This window comes from Copadichromis virginalis, linkage group LG18 (genome assembly GCF_057382275.1).
Source record: "Copadichromis virginalis isolate Kocher_CV1m ecotype Utaka linkage group LG18, C_Virginalis_male_GT1.1, whole genome shotgun sequence".
NCBI lineage: Eukaryota > Metazoa > Chordata > Actinopteri > Cichliformes > Cichlidae > Copadichromis > Copadichromis virginalis.
The window spans coordinates 21,476,348-21,504,044 of record NC_140635.1 but is presented as its reverse complement, the minus strand read 5'-3'; the positions used below and the strand labels follow the sequence as shown (position 1 = coordinate 21,504,044).

The following is a 27,697-nucleotide window of genomic DNA, read 5'->3' as shown; positions in this document are numbered from 1 at the left end:
GATCCGGAGACAGTCTGATCATTAAAAATTGGATTTCATTTACACGAACAAATACGTATTTCCAAAATACAAATTCAAGTACAAAACACCCCCCCCCCCAGAAAGATACGGTGACATATGTTCAGCAACAGTTGGATTTTTAATCAGTTAGCCTCATTTGGTAACACAGGAAACCTTTAACTTTATTCAATGAAAGAAAATGTGTGTAATCGATGATTGTGGATGAAGCCTCAATAGGTTTCTCAAAGCTAAATGTTTATAGCTTGCTGACAGAAAGTTGTCTTTTTTAACAAATACTAATTTTACAAAACAACACTGACTTGTTTTGTTAAACAAATACAACAAGTAAAAACCCACTCCGGATTTATGATTCACATTTGCAAAAGACAAATGTATGATTTGTCACTATGGTGAGTGTCACGGCTCAGCTTGTTACTCCAAAATAAAATGGAGTGTGACACCAGAGTTTATAAAGAGTTTATTAAGACTTGAATTAAATTTCTAGGGATAAAGTACAAACACATCTTGTAAGGTGTGGATAATTATTGATTAAGCCATGCATCACCCAAAAACTGTTGCACTGATACTGCAAGACACGTATTGGGTTTCACTGGGTTTTATTTATTTTGCACATTTTTATATTTGCCTTAAAATTATACAAGCAAGCAGAAAACATTCTTTCTTACATTACCACTATCAAAGTCCTGCTATCTATCTAGTGTCACTATCTAGTGGAGACTGTTGATCTTAAACACACATTAGCTCCCGATTGGTTCAAATGTTAAAAAAACTGTTGTAGCAAGGCTAAAAGTCAGCTTTAAACACTCATCTATTCTCAAATACCCAGCCTGTAATCTTAGGGTGGGGTTGAGGGGGCACGCTAATGAGTGTAGAGGCCTGGCAAGAGGGATTAGCAATTATGAACATACAAGTGGAGTAGAGTGATAAAACAACTGAAAAACAAAGGTCCCTTCACTGTTTACCATTCTCTAATTTGATTCCTAATTGAGCGTACATAACACAATGTTTACACCAAAATTTTCTGGCAAAGACAAGCAGCCATGGCAGACACACTCAGCTGAACACAGCTATGCTCGTCCCTTTGATGATCTCAGGAAGAGGCTCTCCTGTTCACAACAGCATCGCCACATAAAAGAGCAGTGACATGTGTCTGACCAGCACCGAGCATCTGCACCAGCTCATGGTGACGCTGACATTTTCATACACGGCAAATATGCTATCAGACGGTAGCAGGCTACGAGTCAGTTGGATAACGAGAAAGAAAAGGAGTCTGGCTTTTTCAAATCTAATAGAAAATTTAGAGCCAGCCCTTAGGCTCCAGACATAACTAACAAGACAAGAGATGGACAGGTGAGAGTGGCGAAAATGAGAAGGGAGAGGTGGTGTGAACTACACAGGAGCTCTGAAGCCTTGGATTGTGATGACATCAACTATTATAAAAATAGCTATATTAATTCTACATTCACTAGTAAGATGTTCCTCCAGCTATCCCTCCATCCGCTGCGCACTGCCCTCGCTGCTTTTATGCGTAATAGGAAGAATTGACAAAATGTTTTGCACCATAAGAAAAAAAGCACAAATTATGTGTGAAGCGTAGGTAAGCAAAACCGACCCAAGCGCAGCATATAAGGGTGTGAGAAAGGGAGAGAAAGCGGAAAGGGGAGGTGTGAGCTAAATAAAGTGAGAAAGCACTCAGGAGTACATCTTGTCACTCAAGCTGGTGGCGGCAGAGTCCCACAATATGTGCGCTGTGTGAAGCAGCCACTTCTCATTGAATGCTAAGTGACAGCTAAGCTATTACTGCTAAAACTGACAAAGAGGCACCAGGAAATAATAAAAAAAAGGTTGCATGACAAATACTTTTTAAATTAACTAAGCTACATGTTCTGCACGACACAGTCCAGCAACAATCAGGTCCATGCGTGACTGTGACTCAACAGACGAATGACATGCATAAAATTTTTCTTTTTTCACAGAATGTTAAAAAAAAAACAAAAAAAACAAATGGTTATGTTTAGCAAATATCATTTTGCATGACAAGAAGCCGACCCCATTTCCTGGCACAGAGTGCACCTGCAGCTGTGAAACTCTCAAAAGGTAACCGGACCCAGAGCTCATCTATATTCATGCCATATTTACATCTGCCTGACCTCTTCACAACCTTATCAGTATCGCCTTCTGCAGAAACAAACACACACTAACACACAGAAATGTTGGGTGTTATAGGTAACTGACACCCCCACACCACCCGTCAAAATGCGGACAGTTCTGACCTTTATCAGACAGACTTGGTCAATAAGCCCAGAGCTATAAACGGGGCACACATGTGTTAGCTGGGTAGAATGTGCTTTTGTGCTTAAAGTGAGTACATCCATATGGTGCCTGGACGGATGCAACTGTGCATTGTTCGCTTGATGGAGATAAAGAATAAAAATTGCATCATAGGCTGGTGCTCATGGAGCGCTAAGATATTGGACTTCAAATAGCCTTCAGAACAGATACTGAAACACAAATACATTTTTCATTTATATTTACATTTCATTTATGTGTTTTTATCAAATATTGGCTGTAATATTTGGTATTGAGGTTTTAAATATCAACCTGCGTATTCTGTATATTAATCCATATGGTAGCTGGGATAAGCTCCAGCCCCCATAAACTCTGAAATGGATAAGCGGAGGAGGACGGAGGGACGTTCTATTATTAAGTCTTTTAGAAAGATATTCACTTTTTCACTTTTTGAAGCAGCATAAGGGCAGAAAGATGATGTGAATTATAGAAATATTAGAAAACAATACATTTTTTTCAAAAGGTAGAAAAAAATGCTAAAAATATGCAGAAATAAACGTTTAGTGGAAATTAGAAAATATACACGTGTATTTTTTATTTTTTTTTACCAGGTATTTATCCTATGTGTGGATTATAAGAGTCTGACTGCTACTGGGTGATGATTGCAGTCCATCCTGCACAGTTGCTGTAACAGTCAACTACTGCACGAGCTGCTCAGGGCCAGTGTCGGGTGTTGTTCATAATGGACATTAGCTTGGCTAACATTCTCCTCTCATCCACCTTTATTTGTCAGTAAAGTAGTTAGGGGCTAAACACATCAAGATGAAAGCAAATTTAACTTTCAAGAAATCTATCAGCTTTATCAAGAAAGGGGATTTGCTGGGCTGTTCTGAGGTAATGAACAATATCGGCAACAGACATCATTAAGTCAGGAAAAAAACACACACACAGACCGTGTGCACTTCAAATTGGAAATTGCCAGTCTTCATTTGACTTCTTGACATTGTGGTGAGATACATACCAACACACTGTCCAAGTGAAAATCAAGGAGTAACACAACATAACCAATTGGGAAACTAGATTATCCATATAAATGACAGAAAAAAGTTAACATGAAGCAAAGGTCGAACAACATCCAGTGCACTTTTGTGCCTGCTTAAACAAAAGAGATTTTAAACTTGGTCATTTAAAGTAGGTAAGGTTGGATTAGGTACATTTCCAAAGCTTATCAATTTCTGTTCTGCCACAGTCACATCTTCTTGTATTCATGCTACTGCCTAATTAGGTTAACATACTGTAAAAAACACAGCAGTACTGTCTTTAAAAAAATAATGACACAAGCAGACATAATATTGTGGCACAATTTCTGTAAAATCAGCAATTGTAAAGCAAGTATTGAAAGCGTAATTTAGTAATGCAAGGCTACCATTGCTAAACTGTAACTGATCTTGCGTGCTCAGTTTCATAACAACTGGAGCTTACATTAAACTCAAGTCAATATACAGTATCATAACATACAATTTGCCCTACAGCTCTGTAAAATAATAACAACAAACTGCACAAATGCATAGACACACAAAGGGGTACAAGCATGACAGTGCAATGCTGAATAAACAGGACCAAATAAATAGAATATGCACTGATATACACATGGGTAGACACATACGCACGCAATGAGTGTCATACACGTATCTGAAAACTTCAGGAATGTTATCGCATGATAACAGTTAAGACACGCATTGTTGCAGAGACAAAGCATGCATACAGTACCTGTTGCATACAAATATTCCAAGGAACATCCAAATACTGAATGGATATACTCAGATATGAACATCAAAAATAGGGACTGGGCCATCAAGTTACTTGGCAAAAAACCTTGAGTACACACAAAAGATGGGTTTGTATTTTAAAAAATATAGTTGAGCTCATATTTCTCTAGTTTATTTTTATGTATTATAGTTTTTCTTGCCTTTTTTCTTTCTTTTGGAAAGTACCACTTGTTTGGTTAAGGTCACATAGAAAGAAATAAATCAATCAATAAAAAAATGAAACATAGAAGAACAGGAAATGCATGCAATGCACACACGCACATGAACGCACACAAAGACACACATAAAGCACACCTTTCCTGAACAGGACATATTGGATTAGGAATGATTTTTTTTCCCCCTGAGTCCTGTCTCACAGGTGCTAGATTAAATGCCATTCCCACTTTACTACAGATGGCTCAAAAACAAATCATACAATCCATACGCACACATATTCACATACATACACACACACACACACACACACACACACACACACACACACATATACAGAGAAATGCTCACCAAGGAGATATATAACATGTTGGCACACCCAAACACTAAAGCACCTGTACGGTCCAACGCGTCTCCTCTTTGTATTTCAATCACTGAATCGATGGTTCTAAATTGATTGTAGCTGAGCAGGGGCCAGAGATGTTCCCCCTGGCTCGCTGCCCTGGCCCTCTATTGATTAGATCTGAGAGAGCCAATTGCTTTCACACTGGATTAAGGTGTTCCGGGGCAGTGAGCAAGGAGAGAGAAACAGAGGGAGAGAGACAGAGTCATAGAGAAAGGGGGGAGAAAGAATAGGCTTAGCATCCTGAGAGATTCACCTACAAAGCAGTAAGATCAGGTCAGCAACATTAGCAATTAGTTAACAAGTCATTTGTTGGGTGAGGATAGGTTTGACCATGTATCCACACCATCTACTGGTGTTTCAAACACGTACATATACACAAACGTAGGCAAATAATTTCATTTACGTACAAATTAATATATTTTCTATAACACACATATAATGAGACATAGTCAAGCACATAGAAAATGCACATATGTCTGCAAATTTAAACACGCACACACATGCACACACCTTTGTGTTGCAATCCTTCAGATCAGAGGGCGCTAACACAGATCAAGGGTGTAATCTCATTCCACCCTGGAGCTAAGAAGCCCAGGGCAACAGTATTACACTTCAAAGCTTCAGTCTGAGTTTGTTACACATTCCAGCTCCAAAGTCTTATGCACTGTAACCTAGAGGAATCAAACTCAAACTTTACTATCAGCCAGCATCACAGGATCTCTTCTGGCTTGGATCAAATGATAAATATAGTGCGAAAAGTGGATATATCTTTTTTTTCTTTTTCTTTTTGCAGGGTAGGTCTTTTTCCCCCCGAAGTCTGCATTCACATACCTCTTTGCCACATCTATATTCCACAGGGGGCTTTGACTTTCTATATGAGAGAATGGAATGGGCGGAAAAGGGCCAAGAAGAGCCTTCACCCTTCGCCAAAGACAAGTACTTTTGTCTGGCTGATGTCCCCTTCTCAAACCATTTCCACAATGGAGAGGCTTCCAATCCAGATTAAGTGCTTATGAAAATGAAGAACTGCGTGTTGAGAAAAAAGAAGGGACTGCACAGCCTCTGTGGACCCAGGTCACGAAAGCTAGGAAAAAGGCCCCTCGGTCTGAGTCCTCATAAAGGAATTTCTTGGGGAGCAGCAGCCCTATTCACATGGCATTAGGGGTGTAAAAGCCTCACACTGACTGCACAAGTCAGGCCAGCTCAGAATGCATTTGGTTAATACCTCTATTGTCACCCTCCTTCTATGACTGCTCTCTTAGCAGTGAGAAGCAGGACAGTGGTAAATGGGGAATTAAAGAGGCAGAAAAGATGAGATACAGAGAGAAAACAAGGAAGGGAGTGAATAAGAATCAGTGGGTGTAAAGCCCTCACAGCCATACTTATATAGTATGTGCGTGCACAAATAAATGAATGTACATCCACAAATAATACTTGTTGTGTGTCCTGTTTGTGGGAGGCCGACACGAAACCTGGCCAACACAATAATTTATGTGAGAGTTAAGAAACTCAACAGGCCTACAAAGCCAAAACACATAATGACAGTCCAACTACGGTAGCCCATAATATAAAGGTCAGTTTATAGGAACGCAAGAGAGAAAGAGGTGTAGAGGGAAAAAGAGGGAAGAGAGATAGAGGAAGAGTCATTGTGAAATTGACTGAGTGTACGAGCATGTGTGCTTTTGTGTCCCTTTCACTCCGTGTTTGGTTCATTCCCCAAAGGGTCTTATTATGCCTTGCGCTGGCCCCATCACAAAAGCAGTGTCTTTGTATCTCAGCCCATGTAGCACCCCTAGAGAACATTCTAGACACAGCAAATCCATTTGTTTGTCAGCTATAGCTGGACTAATCAGATATCATTCTCTTTGAGAATACCACTGTGCAGCCCGGACTAGCACTATAGTAATGCTGGCCCAGCACTGAGATAACATCTCAGTTCTTTCAGGCTCTTTCTATTTTGTAAGTACTGCACATAGACATCATAAAATGGGGATAGAGGGTAAGTGGTAAAGCTATCCCTGAGTACATTGATTGATCTTCCTAATAATACAGCTACTTTATTAAAACATATTTCCTGATACTGTATATTAGTCAAAAGTTACAACTAAAAGTGAGAGGTACACCACTAAAACTACACAAACTGCACAACAATGTGCAAAGGTTAACTGTATGAGGAGAGATCAATTCTGATATACTGTATCACTTGTATGTAGCACCAGACCTGTTGACACAGACTCACTCACAGCTAAAGTATAATAGTTGTGTAATTGGTTGTTGTTATAAAAAAAGGCTGTCTTAGAAGTTATTAAATAGCCTGAGCTTTGTGTGTTCTTTGTATTTGTCAGTCTGAAAATATACCTTTCTTGTAGCAGAACCACAAGCCTTAAACCTGTAAAATACAGGCTGACTTAACTGTCAAGGAAAACATGTAATTACATCCACACAATGATATAGAGCAATACAGATTATAGGAGTTGTCTAATTGATGTATAATTGCACATTGTGAGGTTGTGTTTGATACAGCCTGCTCAGTTACGACCTGGGGAGCTGAATTACTTTAGGATAATGCAGGGTGTCATAACATAAATTACACAGACATAATTCTTTGCATATGTTTAATTAAAGATTAAACATAGGAGCGTTTACAGTGTATATATGCAATGTTGTTTGCTTCAAGTGTGCAGGAAGTAAGGCGAATATGATTAGGTTAGGAAATTAGACACGCAGAGGTCAGCTTGAGGTGGTAGTGTTAGTAATCGTGTACATGTGTGGGTTCTCAATGTGTGTACAGGCATCACACAAAAGAGACTGAATAGTTTGCGAGCCATGACACAAAGTCTACCCCAGCTGCCTACGTGGGGTATCCCAGACATCTTGCCAGCCCATCCACAGCCAACACAGGGAGGCAAACAACCACAGGGACAATATGCAAATGCCACAAAGACAAGCACCAGCCAGTGGATTTCACTCCAAGACCTTCTTGCTGTGAGGCGACAGAGCTAACTACTGCACCCCTGTGCAGCCCTAGAGAACATGCTAATTTTTTAAGTACACTTCACATACTTGAAAAACGGAAAATGTTTTCCAGCCTGACATTACTCGTTGTTTTGTGGTCGAGTTGTCATTGAAGGTGGGACGAACAGAGCTATATCGGCCCCGCCATAATTGCAATTCAATTCTAATTAGATTGTCAGTCCACAAGTTCCACAACATAAATTTGACTAATCCACATCTATCAATGAGCAGCTGATAGCCTCCAGCAAGCGATGAGACAATTTCCTGGAATTGAAATGTGTCCTTCTGCCATCACACCACACAGACAAACAAACAGTTTTATTAGCAGGACAGTGAATATTGATGGACACTGATTAGGTTAGAAGGACAATAAGGTACGATGGAAGGGGGAGGGGTTGGTGTTTCTGCTTTCCAAAGCAGGTAGTACTCTGCGAAGAGGCTCAACGTGTCGCCTCTTTACTGTGTGCTGGAGCATATTCCAGAGGGATGAGGCGTGGAAGAAGAAAACAAAAATGAGGGGGAATACAGTTTCCCACATGCCGTGCAAGCTGAAGTGTCTCTTGGCATTTAACATTTGGGTATCTTGTGAAGACAACACAGACACTGAAATACAAACTTATAGAAATGCGATATTTTTGTTTTTCATTGAATTCCTAAATGTGCATTCATTAAAAAAAGGAAATTGTGGTAGATTTGATTGATGGGGTTCATGGTTTCGGTGAGAAGGTGAAGTAAAGCCCTTCAAAGCAAAAGCTTTTTGTGTTTTGTCATGGGGGTGACATAGGCAAATTAGGCAGGGCCCCAGCCATCAGATAAATGCTGGGGGTTCTTTGTCTTCCTGTGTCCTTGTGCCACTGGTTGGCCTCGGCTCCCGGTGTCAATCACTGAGTGGAGCGCAGGAGAGGAGACATGTACGTATGAGGGCTGACTGTGAAGTAGACGATGAGAACTGAATGAGAATTTGGCGAAGTAGATTAGAAGGGGTCCTGGGTCAAAGGCAGGCCCGCCTAATAAGTTCCCCGTTCCACATCTGGGAGAACGACCAAGTGAGAGATGGCAGCAGCAACCCCAGTATAAGCCCAGTGGCCAAATCCATAACCCAAAAGTGACTGAAGGTTAGAAAGCCAGACTAGAGACAGATACAGAGAGGAAAACAGCTGAAAGGGGAGCAAAAACTAATAATAAGGAGGAGGGGGAGGAGTTTGTGTCCCTCCACAAGAACAGCTCTGGTTGTGGTGGCTATTTCAATTATGTGTGAACAAAATCTTTGGATTCCCCTCGCATCATTAGAGACCGGGTCTGTTGTTGCAGTGAGAGCTGCGCATCTGTGCTTCGGGTCATTATAAACACTCTGTTTGGCCCTTAGATTCAAAAGGCCTTTGTCTGGGTCATGCTCTTTCACCAGTGCTCTTTGCCATTCAGCTTATTGAGAGCCATGGAAACAAGATGTCTTTCACTCTCTTCTCTTTCTTAAAGCTTTTCTCTGTCTCTTCCTCCCACTCCATTTTCCTCACACCACCCCGGCCCTCTCTGCAATAAGACTAATAGGAACAGGAAGAGTCAGATGCTTACTTAATTGGGCTTCAAGGTGACTTAGTAAATGCTGTGTGTGTGTGTGTGTGTGTGTGTGTGTGTGTGTGTGTGTGTGTGTGTGTGTGTGTTGTTCAGTACACATGGATGGTTCTCTGCAAATGAAGTAAACCCTGTGGAACAGGAGCAGACACGGCCAAATGGGATGGAATGGGCTCTAATAGGTTACCGGGTCTTTGCGGGTTTGTCTGTCAGATCTTTTACACTCAGATAAGCCATACAAAGAAGTAATAAAAAAAACTTACCGGAGCAGAAAAACGTAAAAAACCTAGTGCATAGCCTGCGAAACCGAACTTTAAGATTAAAATACTGGTCGGATGGATTCAGTTTATGAATGTGTTTCTACTGCTAGACTCTGAGCAAGAGCTCTTTATTCTCTAGAGAGAAATAAGCCTGCTAATTGATGTCCGTGACAATGAACCCTATTGGGATATATGGGGATTTATAAGCTTTTAGGCTAAGGTTAATAATGTGATAAATGTGCCCACCTCACTACATTTAACATTTTTAAAAATGCACACGTGGTAGAAGTAATATGTTTTTCTTAGTGTGTGTGCTCATGCCCCATGATGGCAGCCATTAGACAGGAGTAAGGCAGCCATGATGAATCGGCACTTAGCCCAGGGAAGCGCTCTTGCTCAATGGGCTGTGAATCTCCTGCTGCCACTGTCAGCCTGCTGAATGTTAAATAAAGTTATTTGAATATTTGTAATATTAATGTGGCAGCATGTCAAAAGCCTGCTGGAGCCTAACAGTGAGAGAAAATATGAGAGAACTCATATTGGCGTGCCAGCCTATAGGACTGCTCGGGTGAGGAATGACATAAATACTAAAGTAAATAAATACATACTTATGGTCACTGCACTGGAATATAGGATGGATGGAGGGATGGATGGATAGTATGGAGCAAAATTCTGGGAATTCATATAGTACCACAGATAATGAAATTAACCAGTCAAATTCTCATTTCCCCCATTTCATTCATAGCCCGTTCACATCCATTTGAAAGCAATCAGTAGCTGCAATAGCAATGCTTCAATTCCAGACCTTTTGCGATTCCCTGAGCCCACACAAATCTCCACATCCACACAGGTGGGGAGAGTCTCAACAGCTATGTGTGTTGCATATGGCCTGTAAAGAGTAAAAACAGACGAAACTTTGAGAATAACCAATTACAAAATTAAACAAAATATAGCTAGCCTTATAGACCTGAAGAGGACATTTGTCAGCCCAACGAAAATTTGGCTCCCCACAGGAAATAAAGTTTTAACACCAAAATTAAGAATAAGCACTCGAAAGTTTTGAATTGGTTTTCATAGAGGATAATTTGCAACTATGCCACATCGTCCACTTTTAAGAGCTTAAACAACAGAATAATTAGGTTTCTGTGGTGTTTTAATTACTTCAAATAAAAAAAAACATACGGAACATTAAAATGATCAATGCTTAGACAGACTCAAAACAAAACACATGACGCAAAGCCAGCACGATCGAGGTGATTCCATCAATTACTCCTCAGGTGGGCCTTGACACCAGTTCTAAGAAGGGTCAGTGAAACCATCCTACAAGCCTGTTTAGGATACTTGAGTTAAGCAGGACACACAGCCGAGACAAGCTTTGTATTGGTAGAGGTAGCGGGGTCTTATTTGGAGTGTCTCGCTCGATTTAACAGGGAGGTGATAAAATATTTAGCGGATTGCTTACAAAGCTAAGGGGAAGAGAGCGAGGAACAGAGAAAGAGGGAGAGGAAAAGTGGGGGATACCCAAATGGCTTGCGTAGTGGCTGGGGAGCTGGTAATGAGGATGGCATGCTGGCATCATCGTTACAGAGCACAACAACTCTACATGGTCTCTCTGCTCAACCAAACACATACACAACACGCTACCTGACAACAATTAAAACATATAGATTAATGAAAGTGCAATCAGGTGCTGGGAAGCTCGCACATGCCCTGAAACAACACATATTAAACCTGCAAAAGAAACAAGCGTTATTTCTGCTGTCACGACAAAGAACTTCCAAAAAAATTAGAAATAAAACCATCATTTATCAATTCAAAAAACTGGCTTTCCATGTAAAAGGACAACTATTCAAAACGATGATCCACCTAACAGAAGTTTTGGTATGGTGGGTATAATATGTAATATACAGATGCATAGCTAGAATAAATGCACTTTCGTTTTCATGTCACTATAAGCAGAAACAAATTTTTACCTTCTTAGGTTCTGGTGAATTAGGCAAATTACATTAATTTGTGTCTCAAGAGCTACATAATAAAGGCACTAATTGAAAATTTTCCACACTTTACCAGACTGTACACAGTACTACTGTGTTCCTTTTTCTAAGCAATACCTTTTTGTTTTGTTGGTATCAATGAGGGGAATTATTCCAGCATGAAACTACATGCTCTTATATTCTTTTTGTTCCTGTTCCTGTTCCTTCATCGCTAATGGGCAATTACTTCTGACCCAACGCTGAGGCTGCGTTATTGCACCAACCCCACAATTGATTGGTTGCCCATAGAACTGAGCTTCCACAAGCACTTTAAGGTTAGATTTCCCTGTTTAAATAATGGATTGCAAGTCCATGAAAAGAAACTGCACAAAAAATAAAAAGGTTGAGATTGCTGTTATTGGAGGGGACTCTCAGTGGAGATGAGAGGGGAACTGACTCCACACAAGACTCCAGAGAGTGAGCTAGTTATTCGAGCTAGAAATGGTTAGATCATCTATTTCTACTCCGGCCTTTTTTTTTTTTTTGTCAAGTCAGTGTTTGTGCTGACGACTATGGTTAACCAACACAACATTTTAGGCCACAGTCTCACAGTCCTAGAGATCGATTGGCAATCATCTGGTAACCACTGGTTCAGACGGAAAAATGTATATTACACAAAGATTTGTGAGTAGTTTGCTGCACCTAAAACCTCTTTACTAGCAGATTACTGCATGCGCCTGTATTTTGTATGGAATATGCTGATATATCTGCAAACACTTGCCACACGGTAATGAAACGGTAATGAAACCTCCTCCCGCAATGAGTGTTCACAGAGAAATTGTATCTTCCACACAAAATACGGGCAAGCACAGCAAACTTACGAGTGTCCAAAAAATGGCAAAGAGGTTTTCTTTGTAGGGGTTACCTACTGGTCTGGAGACCTGTGGGATCGAGGCCTCACAGATTCATACTACTGTCAACTCTTGTTAAGCTACAGACCCCAGTAATTTCCTCTTAGTATAGGCTTAATTCACTAGCTTCCATAACAATACTAGGCATACATTTAGACATTGAGCTTAGGCAGTGCACTATGAAACAAAGCGGGAAAACAAAAACAACACAAATAGAACAAAAACAGGCTTCAACACTGGATGAAATTTCAAACATCAGTATTGACCAGAATTTCGAAGTCCCTGCACTGCTAAGTAGTGCATTTCCATCAGAGAGAGATGAGATGATTATCTTAGCTGGAAATGTACTAGAGAAGGAAGTCTGGAGGATTGTAGGAATTAGTGGTCTTTGTAGAGCAATTTCTACAGTGAGACCATTGTCTGTACATGAACATGCGTGTTTGTGGTGACTTCCACTAACACAAGCCACAATAACCCTCATACTAACATTCCAGTTATTCTGCACCAAGTGTGCAGAAGCCTGAGGTAAATAATGGGGAAAGAGGCAAAGTTACGCTACACGGAGAAAAGACTGACAAGGATCAGTGTAAGTTTACATCCATTAAAGACTATGAGACTGTCAGCGCTAGAGGACAGGCAAGGTTATTTGGTTCATTTGAATTAAAATTCCTGCACTGCATAGGAACACAAGTGCATGGCATGCTCATGCACATGCCACACACAGCATGATTAGTGAGTCAGGATTTAACACGAATAAACAAATAATCAATGTAAACATGAAGCAAAACTAGCATCAAGATGAAGTCTGTTAACAGGCTTGAAATGATCCAATCTTCATGTCAAGAATTAACAGTGACGAGAGCTACTCGCCTATCGATAAGACTCTGAGACCAAGACGTTCAGGAGCCCGCAGTCCAGTAACAAAGAAGGGTTGTTAGGTCAATGTACAACCAGGAGCATGTTCAGTGGACTTATGAATATTCAGCACAAATGGCTCGGTCTGACTGTAGTATTGTAACCGAGTACTCTATCAAGGCCACGTGGCTTCAAGGTGATGACAATGTGTAGTTTGTTTTTATTTTGCTTATTATAATTATTTTGTTGTGTTTTTGTTTTTATATTGCAGACCAATACATAAGTATTGTGTGTCACAAACACATAAGTTTAAGAAAAGAAAGACAAAAAAAACATACTTAGGACATTTTTTTTCAGTGAAATAATTTAACATTAAATATATTGCGTGTACCAATCTCAATGGGCAGTCTTAGCATTTGATTTAAGTGATTTTGTCCAGTACATGATGGACATCAGAGGAATCAGCTTTTAATTAGACTGTTGACCATGATTTTCGGCCTAACTGGATTTTATTCTAAATTTGCATGATCTGTTAGCAAACTGAGCCCCTGATTTATTGATAATTGTACTTACTTAAGAGAAGCGAATATCGGATAAATCAAAGTCGCTGATCAGCCGATCACTTTAATTATTTACAAGATAAACAAGAGAGTCTATCTTATGCATTTAAAGCATTGAATACACAGATTACAATTTATTTGTAAAGAGAATTATAATATTGAGAAATGGTGTAAAAATTTGAAACTAAATTAAGAGTTTACATCAACCTAAGCACAGCCTTTTAACTTCTGCCCTGTTATTTTCATTCGAAAGTCATCCAATCTTTGGCAAGGACTTTGTGTGTTTGTTATGATGTGCGTTAGTGTGTAGGTGGGTTTTGCGCAGGACATGGTGCAATGTGAGAAGGATACAGTAGACACAGTCACACACAGTGTGCTTTGTAGATATGTGGCACTTATATCTGTTTATTGATCAGACCAGATGTGGGTAAATCAATCTTATCTGAGCTCCACACACTTTCCAACTAACCCCGAGAGGCAGGCCAACCAATATTTTGCCACACCGAGAGCCTCAAGCCACTCGCATTATCGTCAGACACCTTGAGCAAATCTTCTGTTTGTATATGTGCGTGTCAGAAAAACAAGGTGCATTAGAGGGCACGCAAAAACAGAAAGTGACAGCTTGAACTAAAAGCCCATTCAACCTTCCTTTTAGATATGAGCTATTATCTATTCCTCAGAATGTATTCATCAGCACATCGCACTGAGGCAGAATTAAACCTTTTGTCATCTGAAAGGTAGGATGGACAAAAGGCTGACATTCACAGCAGATTACAACTCAATGCTAATGTATCTTTTTAGTTCCCTGGAGGTAGATGTGATTAAGGAAAAAGTATGGTGTATCATAAGCTGCAAAACATGAAACACAATCAATTCAGCCATTACACTAGAGTGGAAGACCTGTGACCAAAGGTAACATGATGCCCTGTTGTATGTGATACCAAAACAGAATAAATTAATGCCAATAGACTAAGGTGAATTGATCTGTTCTATTCCGAGGAGTCCATCTCTTTAAAAGATTGAATAATGAAAAAGAAAGAAAAATGTACGTAGGGCCCAGTAAGTCCTGATAATACACTCTCATAGCAACCATGGTGTTTTTTTTACAGAAAAAGATCAATCCACTTACCTCGGCAGACATTGCCATTGTCAGGTTCAAACCCAGCTTTGCAAGTGCAGCTACCGATAGGAACCATCCACTCTCCATCTCCGTTACAGTAGAGCTTTATAGGGACATCTACTTCCTCTGAGTTTGCGATGCAGGTCCCTCTAGCAATGACCAGGGAAGTGCTTTCAGCCCCTGTCATGGTCTCTGGAAAGACTGCAAAGTTCTGAACCACACTTGGACACTTCTTATAAAATACCCTGACTGACAGAAGAGACATACAGGCCCCATAGTCCTGAAAGGCCAGGTAGAAGCCATTTTTAGACAGCGGACCAAAGCTTCGCACCTCTGTGTTAACTTTCATCAGGCGTCCGCCAAAGTCCACCTGTGAGAAGCTTTCATCAGCAGCAATGGTGTCCACTTTGAGGTAGGGGGCCTCCATCCAGAAGACTGTGCCTTTAGTGGCAATGACAGCATCGTTTTCATAATAGTAGAGATTAAACGTCTCCTTGCAGGAACCGGGGACATTTGGGATGGAGCTGCAGTCGCGCACGGTGAATCGTATCTCCACATAGATGCGCTGTGCTCCGCGGCGATCAATGAAGGTTGTGAGGAGCCAGTTGTTTTGACTTGGTTCGAAGACATTGCACACCTGGTACGTCCTGATGGTGTTGAGGTTTTCGTCATAGCCACTCACCTCCTCCCACTATAGAAAGACAGAGAAGAGAGAAAGAAGTCCACATGGCTGATAAGTAATTATCTGCTATAAGGCTGCAGTGCTCACTCTTTTTTGATAGAGAATGTTAATATTGGCAGAGCCACGGAGAATTCATACACATATCAGTAATTTCCCTAAGGCACTAACTTGAGTCCTCTTCCTGGACTGAGAAAAATGCATCAGCTTATTGGGGCTTGTTAATCCACTGATGACACACAAATGTATTACTTTAAAAAAAATTTAATTCCTCAAGTGCAAAGCAACAATTTATTGTCTTGTTTATCAAGTAGGCTCACAGCTGTAGGATGTGCACTCCCACTGCATAAGCGCAAACCAAGGCATGATTTTGGATGCAATACCGTTTTCTGTCGATGCCAAGTTTCGCTGGGCATTGAGTCGATACGTTACAAAATATAGTGTGTAACAAATTCAAGATTAAGCACTGCTGAATTACAATTAGACAGACAGGCAGGGACTTCACGAGAGCCAAGGATGGATGGAAAGCCATTTGAGTGCATACTGAACTGAATTTCACTGCAGGCCATTTCTTGCAGGTGTGACCCAGAAAGGGTCTTGGATGAGCATCAGAAGCCCCTTGGGGAATTAACTCAGTGCAACAAATCATGCTAAAAACGTGCCATTAACATTTGGCTGGATTCACTGAGAATCAGGCAGAGAAATCACAGAAAAAAAAAATAGAAGAAGCTTGCTTTGAAATCATCTGAGTAACCGTCCAGCTGTGCAAAAGCTGGCCTTGCAAAAATTGTTAGTGGTATTCCACTGATATTCAGTGTGCAATATTTGAATTAGTTACAGTATTTTTAAGAGGAATGTATTATTCTTTAGCATACAGCAGCAGAGCTCACAGACCAAAAAAAAAAAGAGTTACATAAAAGCACCAGTGAATTCAAATGAATATTTTGTGGAATATTTTGAGAAAATGATCTGAAACACTTTTTCATTTTTTTATTTTCCTTGGATCAATTTCAATCTTTATAATAATACAATGCTTTTTGCTTCCATTTAAAGCAACTGCTTGGCACAAAGATTTATTTCTCCAAAGTTCCCAACACCAATGATCCAAACAGCTGAAGGCGAGAAGTTAATGAGGTCTATAGTGGACTGAGTGGGCCTCAAGTCAGTTCATGTTTCTTATGTGCATATATCTCCCTGTGCTTCCTCCTTCTTATGACCTTTAAAACTCCAGCTGCTCAATCAAGCTTAATAGAGAGGAGAAGATATTGGCTCTTCACACACAGCCGCAACATCCAGTCAAATGATGGAAAAAAGTCCATAAAATGATGCAAGGCGAGATAGAGCTGATAAATGTGAGCCGTCGAATTTTGCTGTTTGAAAACCAGCGCAGGTAATAAAACCATTTGGCACAAAGAATATGTGGAAACATCTGGCAACAAACAAAAAAATGGTTGGGTCTAGTAAGGGCATGTAGAGGATGGAGTGGGAAGGCACGTGAGGAACAGTGGCACTGCTGACATGATAAACGAGTTTACAGAAATCTGAGGTGCAAATTAAAGCCTTTTTTCACTGCTGCTCCCTGTGTGCCCACTTCACTCTACTCTTCTCCCCCTCTCCTCTCTTTCCCTTGTGCTCTCTTCTCCCGTCTCTGCTCTGTAATGACCATTCATCAGCATTACAGAAACCTGTCCCTTTCAGCGCTGCCTGTTCATTAATACAGCCAGCCCTAGGCTCCTCTGCACCCGTCTGCTCCAGTCTAGGAGGGGGTCCTCACCGCCTCTTGTCTAGCCAAATGACCACCATCTTTCACGCCAGAGAGGAGCCTGAGGCGTCTCCGATAATGCCCATCTAGAGTCTGTCCAGAAATTCATTGGCTCATATAATAATGAACTATATCTTTCTCCTCCTCAGTAGATATGCGGTGTCACGGCTGTTTAAAGACAACCAAAACTAATAATAGGTGCATTAGTTAGTCGAAATCAAACTTTGTGACCCAGTTCCCTCTTTGCTCTTTTCAGTGCTTTGTTATACCTGTGTGTTTATGTGTGCTTGGAAAAGGTGCTGCTGATAATTTGATGGTTTAGCAACCACATATTGATTTGCTAGCTGTTGTTTTGCTGCACAAAGCTTGAGGCAAAACATTTGATTATTTTGAGCATTAAAACTGGTATATAACTAATATTTGGCATCTCTTTAACCTTATCCTAGGACCTGACGTCCACATCACACCACATTTTGGGTTATATCAATTTTGCTCTACATGGGCCTGATATCCACTTAGGAGAACATTATACTGCTACTGTTCTATCAAAATTTTAAACGAATATCCTCATATGTGGCTCTCATTTTTCTTAAAAACAAAAATAAGGTAAAAAAACAAACAACAACTGGTAATTCTTTGTTTTTACATTCATCGGGCCCCAATATGCCCAAATATCAAAGAGAAATTAAAAATGCATGTCATGGAAGAGTTCTGGTCTTAGGAGGATAATTTTCCCACTATTTTCAGAGATGTGACGCATACACTCAGGAACAAAGTCATGTTAATATGGTGTCTCGGCCCCCACTGTTACAGTATTTCTATGCTTTCTGTGCTTTTTAAATAATTTAAGCCAAATGTATCTGCCTCGTGGCATCTGTGTATTCTTGCCAGAGGCTCTTTCTCAGACCACCAATAAATACAAATTTTACTTTTTCGAATAGAATCGAGCCATACATCTAAACACCTGTTCTAGTCACAGAAATGCATATCAGAATTAAGCGTGCACATAAAAACAAATAAATCAAATGAACATCGAGAGCAGAAGAAGACCACACTAGGCGCCACTCCTGTCACCTAAGAACAGAAGTTACCTTTGTCCAGTTCACACTGGTCAGTGGAAAAATGTTGCCTGGCCTGATGAGTCTTGATTTGTGCTGCAACATTGCGTCGGTAGGTTGAGAATTTGGTGTAAACAACATAAAAGCATTGATTCATTTTGCCCTGTATCAATAGTTCATGCTGGTGTTGGTGTTGGCAGCAAAGTGAGTTCACTTGCTCGCCCTGCCCATGCCTTTATGACCACATCAAATCATCTCTGTCCGTTTTTGTTTTTTTCAACATGACTATGAGTTTGCTGTACTCAAATGGCCTTTGAGTCACCAGATCTCAATCCAATGGAACAACTTTGCAATGTAGTGCAACAGGAAAGTCGCATCATGGGTGTCCAGCTGACAAATCTGCAGCAACTGTGTGATGCTGTAATGTCAATATGGACCAAAAGCGCCATCGCATGCAGTCGTTTATGGAGTTTAATTCTGTTAATGTCCACTGATGTTTTTATATCCGGAGTATTGGCATGCACATGCCAATTTTCACTTACTAGCGTGTTTATGTGCCTCTATAAAATGAGCTCACTCCCAATTAGTTTTATTTTACACAGTTTTGCATCACCTAATTCATATTTTATCATTACCAACCTAACTGAACTTAAACTTTTTTTGCTGATGAAAAACTGTCAAATACCGAGAGCCTTTTAACTCAACACTTATTTGTAAGCCAATTAAAGTAACCACCGGCACCCCTCTAATAGCTTTGCTTTTACCATTAATATAGGAGACACTTGTCCCCTGCCCCTGATTGTCAAGTGTGGCTATTGTGTGTGTCATTATTGCTGCTCTGTTTTATGGGCAGTAGCAAGGAGATGGAGGAGCTATGGATTCATAGAGCTCTTAATGTTTGTGTTAATGACCAGTTACAGCTGGCTGAGCTGGAGAAGAGAGGGTTGAGAAAAGGGGGGAAAAAAATACAGAGTGATAAATAAAAGAAAAAAACAGGAATGGGGAGGAATCAGGAAAAAGGGGGAGGGTTGAGAGGGTGGGGGTAATGTATTCAGACTGATGTTCCCCTTCCCACAGCCTCAGCTCACTGCCATCAAGCCATCAATACTCTGCCCTCATAAAAACCATCCATCACATTGATCTCTTGCCATTATCCTCAAAGACTAAAATAACACAGAGCAGCTCAGATGGCCACAGTCTTGCTCTGGAGGACTACAGCATCCAATATTGGGCTGGGGACAAGCAGAGATGGGAGGAATAACCAATCAGAACAAGGATGTAACATCTGTGGAAAATAATGGGCCAAATGGGCTGGAGTAATGAGTCATTTGGAGGAGGCATGGTTGGGGCAGTATAAGAAGATACCTTAAGGAAATGAGAAACTTATTTTTTTATAGAATGGAAACTAAATCTTAATGTAGTTCCTAGACCACCGGTCATGACAGGAATTTTGTAATGTTGAATAGAGTCTCAGAAGTCTCAGAACTTTATTTCCGCACAATTCAGCATTTGTGATGCTGCCAATATTGAAAAATAATTAGCAGTTATTGAAATACATTTTTTATGTGACAGACAGTGAGCAAACTGCGATTGGGTGACGCATTAAAACAGGTGTAAACTTCATTTTGTAATCATTCCAATGTTGCAAATATCGGAGAAAACACATTGACCAGCTAGATTCGAATATCTGATCTCTAATTGAGAGCCATGTGTTTAGCCCCTCTGCAGTATTCACCTTCTCTCCCTCACTCTCTGTGAGTCTATGTAAAGTTGTTTTCAGACACACAGTGCAACCCTGACCTTTACATAAACCAACAGAGGTGGTTGTAAGAACACAGACAGGGGGATCGTCAGGTTTGTAATAGAAATTCTGTGTACGATGTCCAATTGCACCCATTCGTAATGACTGGCCATCCTGTGTTATGTCTCCTGCACACTCTGCCCAGACAGCACTCTTGCCCTAAACAAAAAAAAGGGACATTTCCAGTTGTGTTCTACCCCACCTTAATTTTCCCGACACTGTCTATAATTCATGTGTGGATTTAGGATTTACTGAGCATCATTCCCCTATTTGCTTCAGGAGCTTTGCTGCATACGTACAACCCACAGAGGTTTTATCATGACTCCACCGTACCTCTACCTTCAGTTTTAAAATTGGACATTTGGTATGAGTAGGTCGGGTTGCGACTCTGACACACACGCACAAAGGGAGAACTTGACTACTTTTAGATCATCATTCAGCATCAGTCAATTCACACGAGCAGAAGATGTGAGCAGAGAAGCACATATTCAGCTGATCTTTAACCTCCAGCCTGCTGTCTGATTCTCAGTGGAGTCACACTCACAAACTGCTTTTCAAATCTATCAGCACGAGTTAATACAGCTCCATGCTCAGACATACTGCACACAGATGGGTGATGAGCAGCTCAGAGCATTTCCACATTTATATCTCCACAGCCTTGAAAGGTCTACAAAATGCCACTGCAAATAGTAGATGAGTGTCTGGCAACTATTTCTTGAATGTCCATCAAAACAGCCATTACTCAGTCTGACGATGGGCTTTTACAGCAGGACCCAAGGCAAGAGATGTAGAAAGCTACAATCAAATGGAGCCACTTCAACACCACTGTGTTCCCCTAAACTTTTAACCCGACTCCACTTGTTGATGCAGTTTACAACAGTTTTTTTTGTTTGTTTGTTTTAGCCCTTTTCAGTTAATGCCTTTGGTGTTGAAGTTAGCATTTGAAGTAATTTAGTTGATGAGGTTCTTTTTTTTTTTTTAAGTGTTACCCAAATAATCCTAGGACTAAATTATGCTTGGATGCTTTGTTGAAGTCTACACCCTCAAGCGCCTATAGGCTGAAATGTTTTTGAGCACTTTCTAACAACGAGTTGTCCGTTCATCTATCATCTGAAACGTGTGGGTGGAGGCAAGCATGAGACTGATTTTATTACTACAAGCTCGGGATGGGCATTTCAGTAATGAGCCTATTTGTTATTCATGACAACACAACATTGAACTAAAGGAGGGAAAGTGTACCTATAAAGATTTTTCTTTAATAATTACCCCTGAATACATCCTGGCTGTTGATAAAAAGAGAGGGAAAGAAAAAAGAAATGGTATGCGTGCGGGTGAAATTCACATTGACAGGTCTGTAAAGGTGAAGGTCTCAGAAGGACAGTGGATTATAGGTGGACATGAGAAGCTGAGATAGGGATTGAACTCTTTATGCCCCTTCTGAAAGACACTCTTCTCATTTTGCAAAGCTCACTGCCGACAGTAATCACAATCCAGATAGTATTTTTTTCTTCCCAAAGGTGGTTTCAAATCCCTCTGCGTTAATGAGGATATTTGCATTTCAACCTTTGGGTCTTTTCCTTGAAGTCAATAGAATGGACATTTCATGTAAACTAACAGTGGTCTGTCTTGGCACCTTTATTCACTCCTTCCTACACAAACTTTGAGACACATGCTCATAATCTCCTGCAAAATCACTTATTTCGAACGCTTTACCTCATCCGCCACCTCACACACACACACGGCCAGGCTGCAGCCCCTAAAATATGCAGTGGCATGATTGCTATTATCATTTCTGATCAGCTGTGTTATTGAATGGATGCTGCTGTCAGGGCAGTTGCATAGGAATGATTATTTTGCGGGGCATCTGAGGCCTAGTTCCGCTTGGCTGAATGTGATGGATGGGGAGGAAATGGTGATGTCTGAAACACTCCCAGTCCTGCCAGATCTCAGCCACTCTATAATTACAGTCACACAGTTTGACTGAGCCCAAGCAGAACTTGGTCTGTCTGGCTGGCTAAAGCAAAATGAGTCTCGTTGAAAATCTGCTCCCTTGCCACGCCCATACCCTGATCAATACATTTACTGGACTTGAGGTTTGAAGCAAGTAAGTTCATGTTGCAGTTGCTGAGTGTAAACCAAACAATTCAACAACTGGAGATAGTGAGACCGCGCCTCAAACACTCCTTTTCGGTCGTAAGTCTGTAAATTCTTCTTTGAGCCACCATTCATTCCCCTGTTTTATTAGCTTCCTCTAAAGGTATCAATGGGATCTGTCAGGACGACGAACCACCGCCAGACCTCAACGAGGTCTCTTGCTACATTATCAACAAATATTTTTTATTCATATTTGGAGGTTGGGTCCGTGCTAGTGAATTGGACTGTGTGATATTTGTGCTCTGTTGACATATTAGTTACCATTCGGTTTCATTCTCTGCTCCAAATGCTTTTAGTATGTCTTTTGTCTCATTTTCTTATAGAGAGGCACAGAACGTGACTGCACTCTGGACCATTCAGTGAACAACTCACACAGACTGTTCGCTCTCATATTTCTCCATCCAACTTTTAAAATGGAATTATTAACGCTTGCATTTTCAATTATGAGCCAGTTGCTTTAAGCAGTCTGTCTGCTTGGATACAGATGTTTTTAGCTATAACAGTAAACTGAACTCTCCCAGACAGGGTTGCATTGTTTTCAGGGATGCAAATTGGGGTTCAAGTGTCTTTCTCAAGGGCACTTTGGTCCTTAAAATGGTCTGGGATCCAATGGCCAAGCCTGCAATTAACTAACTTTCTGCATTTACTTGGCAACAACCACCCTTCATATAGAAGCCTCTTTTTTGTTTTTAAATATTTAATCATTAAAATAAGTATAATTCCTAAAGACTGGTAGGCAGAACAAGCTGCTTGATGTGGAAAAACAGACATCAATTAAATGTTTTAGATAAATAAATAAATAAATTAGGATGTGTAATGACAGATTTTTATTTGTCCCATTAAAAAAGTTAATTATTTTTACTCTGTTGTCCTTATGCTTTTAATAATATGTATTGCACTGGAAATTTTTATATTTTGGAATCAACATTTTTTTTTATATATTTTTAATTTTAAATGCTCCAACTTTGACTGATGGATAAAAACAACAAAACCCCCAAAACAGTAATTAGTGCAGCTTTGTGTGTAGTAAATATTAAATTGCTTAATCTCAAAACATTTGTTTGATTAAGATATTCACGCAATTATTCACACAGGAAAGATTTAATAAGCCCAGAGATAAATCAGCAAGTGGTCTGGAAACCTTCATTAATTCAACTAGACGTGTAAAAGCACAAAAAGAAGGTTAAGGTTATTGCGCTGAAGCATAAAACTGTTTTTTGAATACTTTTCTAGCACAATGCACCTGGTAACACCCACTCAGGTGCCTTGAGACAAACCATGAAGCTGACACTGCCTCAGCACGACTTTAGGTTACCAGTAGCAACATTACCTTGAGTCACCCTGTGTAAAAGGTTCAAGCAGTGTTTAGCTGAAATCTGACAACCTCTGCAATCTTATGAATTTATTCTGGAGAATCATAAAACCACTAAATAATGAATTATTACTATGTATATTTGCATGCATAGGGAAAGAAACGAAAAGTTGAAAAGTAATGGAACTGGGGTGACAGAAAAATACATTTGCAACAGAATGTGAAGAGCAAAAATATGACAGGAAAAGAAGGACAAAAACATCCTTTTTGTGGCCTAAATCACTGCTTTCAGTATGTCTCACGATCGTAACTCATGGAAGCCTCAAAGCCCCTCCTTTACAGCACACAGGACAAAGTCTGAACATTGGGCTTTTTCAACATTTCAGCAGCGGAACTGCTCCATAAATATCACAGCAAGTGCAAAACATACATTTGCATTCCTTTACTCGCCTGAGGAGCACGCCATCCTCTCCAAAAATCACCAAGCGCCTTTCATGTATGTTAAGTTTTCACTTTGATCTTCAATTTTACAGCTATTAAAGAATAAAGTGTTCATAAATGTGTTATTCTGAGTTTTTCTCCTGAATTTTATCGCACACCTGCAGCATCACACAGCACCACGAGCTTTTTGCAAAGTGAGGCAGTTTCATGTCTTTAAGCATAAAATATAGCATGTATGTGTGTTACGTACTTATACAAAATTAGCATCTATAGACAGGATCAACCACGATTTAACAGAAAATGTATTTCACTTCTGGCAGGTGAGCTGTCCTTTTTAAATTTTCTTTTGTTCACTGAAGTATGTATGAATGCCTTTCCATAGGATGTGACATTCCTAACTATCATAGCAAATATCAAAATGTTCAGGTTAAGAAAACTGAGATTATATTTCACTTGAAGGCCGCCAAATCTCTCACATAACATAATATTCCTTGAATGAAATGAGAGAATATTGTCTCTTAAACAGACTGATGATGAATTAAGGGCTGCTAATGATTTGAGATGTACATTGTGCATGTGTGTTTGTGTGTATATAAATCCTACATAGCACGACACCTACCAGCCTTATCATCCATACAGAAAGATACAAAAAGATAGGGAGGGGGTGGGGCAGGGTAGGGTGGGGTAGTTGCGTTGTGCGGTTCGTGGTTAGATGCAGATCGTGAAAAGACGGAATCGACGCTTTGAGACAGACAAGCTGAAGTGAAGAAAGGCAGCGGGAAAAAAAAGTCAGAAGCAGTCAGGGTGAGAAGATGGAATAGAAGAATGGAAGGGTTTACTGCTATTTCTGCCAACTGTAGGACGGCTGAAATAGCAGGTGCTGCAGGTACTGGAGCAAACACATAATCACTCCCACACATACAAGCTAAACTCAAGGCGCTCCTGCATACTCCTCCAAATTCATACCAAATTTAAGATTTAAGAGTCATTTCTCCTTTCTTTTCTGTCCCACTTCTATTCCTTTGTTCTTTTATTTATTCTTAGACAAAAGGAAAAAAATGTCCTTGGTTTCCAAAAAACATCCAAGTCACTTCCTACATTTATGCAGAGGGAATCCAAAGGATGGAAATCAATAATTGAGGCAGCCACATGTTATTTCATTCCAAAACGGAATATTTAAAAATGGTGGAAAGGTGAAAAAATAATAATGGGAGGGAGAAATATTATGGAATTATGGCATACAGTTCCCAAACAGTGTATCGTTTTTATCTTTCTGTGACCAAACGTAGACGCTGTTGTCTTGACCAAGTCTCATTTGCGTACAGAAAATATTGAGAGGTAACGCTGGATAAGACTTTTAAGAAAACACAAACGCACAAATGCCCAAGCAAAGACTTACATCCACGCAAAACCCTCCGACAGAGAGCCATGAATGCACTGTGATCCGAGTGATTCGTTGTATTACCATTCCAGTCTTCACGCTGGGCAGATATGCCCGCGTCTGAGCTCAGAGCAAATTCAGATGTCTGGCTTCACAACTAAATCACACTCCGTAATCTTGGAGGTAAAATGAAACAGGTCTCCCACTGGTATGGCAATGTCTACTATATGTATGTGTGCGCATTTGCACAAATGTGCACGTGCATCCAATTTTTTTCAACCATATTCCCAAAGAGTTTATAAAGAGTTATGTGGGTGAATGTGTAATGATGAGCATGTGCTTATGTCCGGTTAAATTGACATCCAGCATGTGTGTGTGTGTGCACGCACAGGTATGTGGGTCTCCGTGTATGTAATGAAGGCACTCTTCTCACCTGGCCTCTGAAGTGAAGCCAGCATGACTCACAGTCATTTTTTCCCTTCTTCTCATTCCAGTTCAGCTCGAGCCCACTAAGTTCAGAGTTCACCTCCATCCCTCTTTCTCTCATTCCTGCACACGCGTCCTTGATCTCCTTTCCCTTCATCATTTCTGACACATATTATCTACATTCAAGCAGCCCCTTTGTCCGTTCCTCTCTGCCATTTTCCCCCCACTTTCCTTATTTAACTTTTCCCTTTGACCTTTGAACCCGATTTTTAAGGTATGAATAAATCAATAATAGAAGCAGTATCGGAAAATATCTCCAAATCGTCCTTCCCGTCAACCACCAAGGTATTTAATTTTTTTTGAGTTAACATGTCACACACTGAATTAGCACCAGACCTTAAACTACATGTGACCCCTTTTTTCTGTTTTTATCCTTTATGAAACCTTAAAACAACTAAATTAGCCAATGACTTAGCATTTTAAATCATTTAAATTCTGCTTAAAGGCTGACCCTGGATACAAGTGTAAGTACTTTCAGTATAGGTATAGATATGACTTTTATCCTTTCTCCTTCAGTGCTGCTTTGGTGTTACGTTCCATGAATTCTCCCCATTTCTTTGACCATCTATATTCAATCATCCCCCTTTTCTGTTCTCTCTGCCCTTTTCTCTTTTTCATTTCCCTCACTTTACTTTTCCCTCCTGTGTTCCCTTATCTCCATTGACCCAGTGTTTGTCTGTCTTTCAGGGTATGAATAATTGAGGTATATTGAGTCTGGTCAGCAGATGGTGAAATGGCCGTTATGGATCTATCTGTGCTCTTTAGGAAATGCTGAGTGTATGCTGACACCTGTGCAGTTAAGGTCCGCAGGAGCGTTGCCGAAGCACCGAACACAACAGGGGCATATAGGGCACGCCCAAAAATGGTACTCCTCTTCCAGCACCTGTGCATGCTCACATATGCAGGTGCAGATATACAACACTCTCAGCCACTCAAATTTATGCCTGAGCACACACAATCTCACATGTGGAAGAACAAGAGAGAGTAAATCCAAACAAACATATTATGATGAGTTCCACTGCTTCTCCAAACCATCTTATGCACCTGCCACAACAATAGAGAGGGGCGCTTCCAAACTCTCCTCGTTATCTCACGCCGTCTGTCTCACGCCCCATTTTACGCTGCCTTGGTGGTCCCGAATCCTCAATGCACTACAGCTTGAGAAAAGACATTTAAATGTTTTTCACTACATTTTCCACAATTTCATAACACGGAAACACGGGGGAACTATAAAAACGGGTGGACACAACTGGGACATTGTTACCTTCAGTGATTCTTTAAGTCACTGAAGGTGAAAAATAAAAATAAAGAGTACATTTTCTGTTGGCATAACAGCAAATAAATGTACCGTGTTAAATCCACACAGCAAATGATTACCAGCTAGTCAAAGTTCTCGACAGCAAGTAGTTGAAGTATCCCACCGAGGATTTTATACATATTATATGTAAGATTATCTGGGTTAAAGACTAACTAGTAAACAAACTTGAATATTTACCGTTATCTGAGTTTGTTCCACAGATGCAGATATTTAAAGGTAAATGAATCAACCCTCTTTCTATTTCAAATTATGGGCTAATAATAAGCAGAACACTAACTAATTAATTAATAAATGGCATATATTTGCAACAATATTAACCATGCTATTACTGATTCATGTCA

At 40.2% G+C, this 27,697-nt stretch overlaps 1 protein-coding gene across 2 annotated transcripts in view; it reads right to left on the bottom strand.

Moving 5' to 3' along the window:
• The window catches only part of ephb1 (EPH receptor B1), a 175,396-nt gene that overhangs the window by 85,435 nt on the left and 62,264 nt on the right, over nt 1–27,697 (bottom strand). For both annotated transcript variants that reach the window (XM_085439564.1, XM_085439565.1), the window contains exon 3: nt 14,974–15,655. In XM_085439564.1, the coding sequence (XP_085295690.1) occupies nt 14,974–15,655 (682 nt within the window). The remainder of the gene's footprint in view (nt 1–14,973; nt 15,656–27,697) is intronic.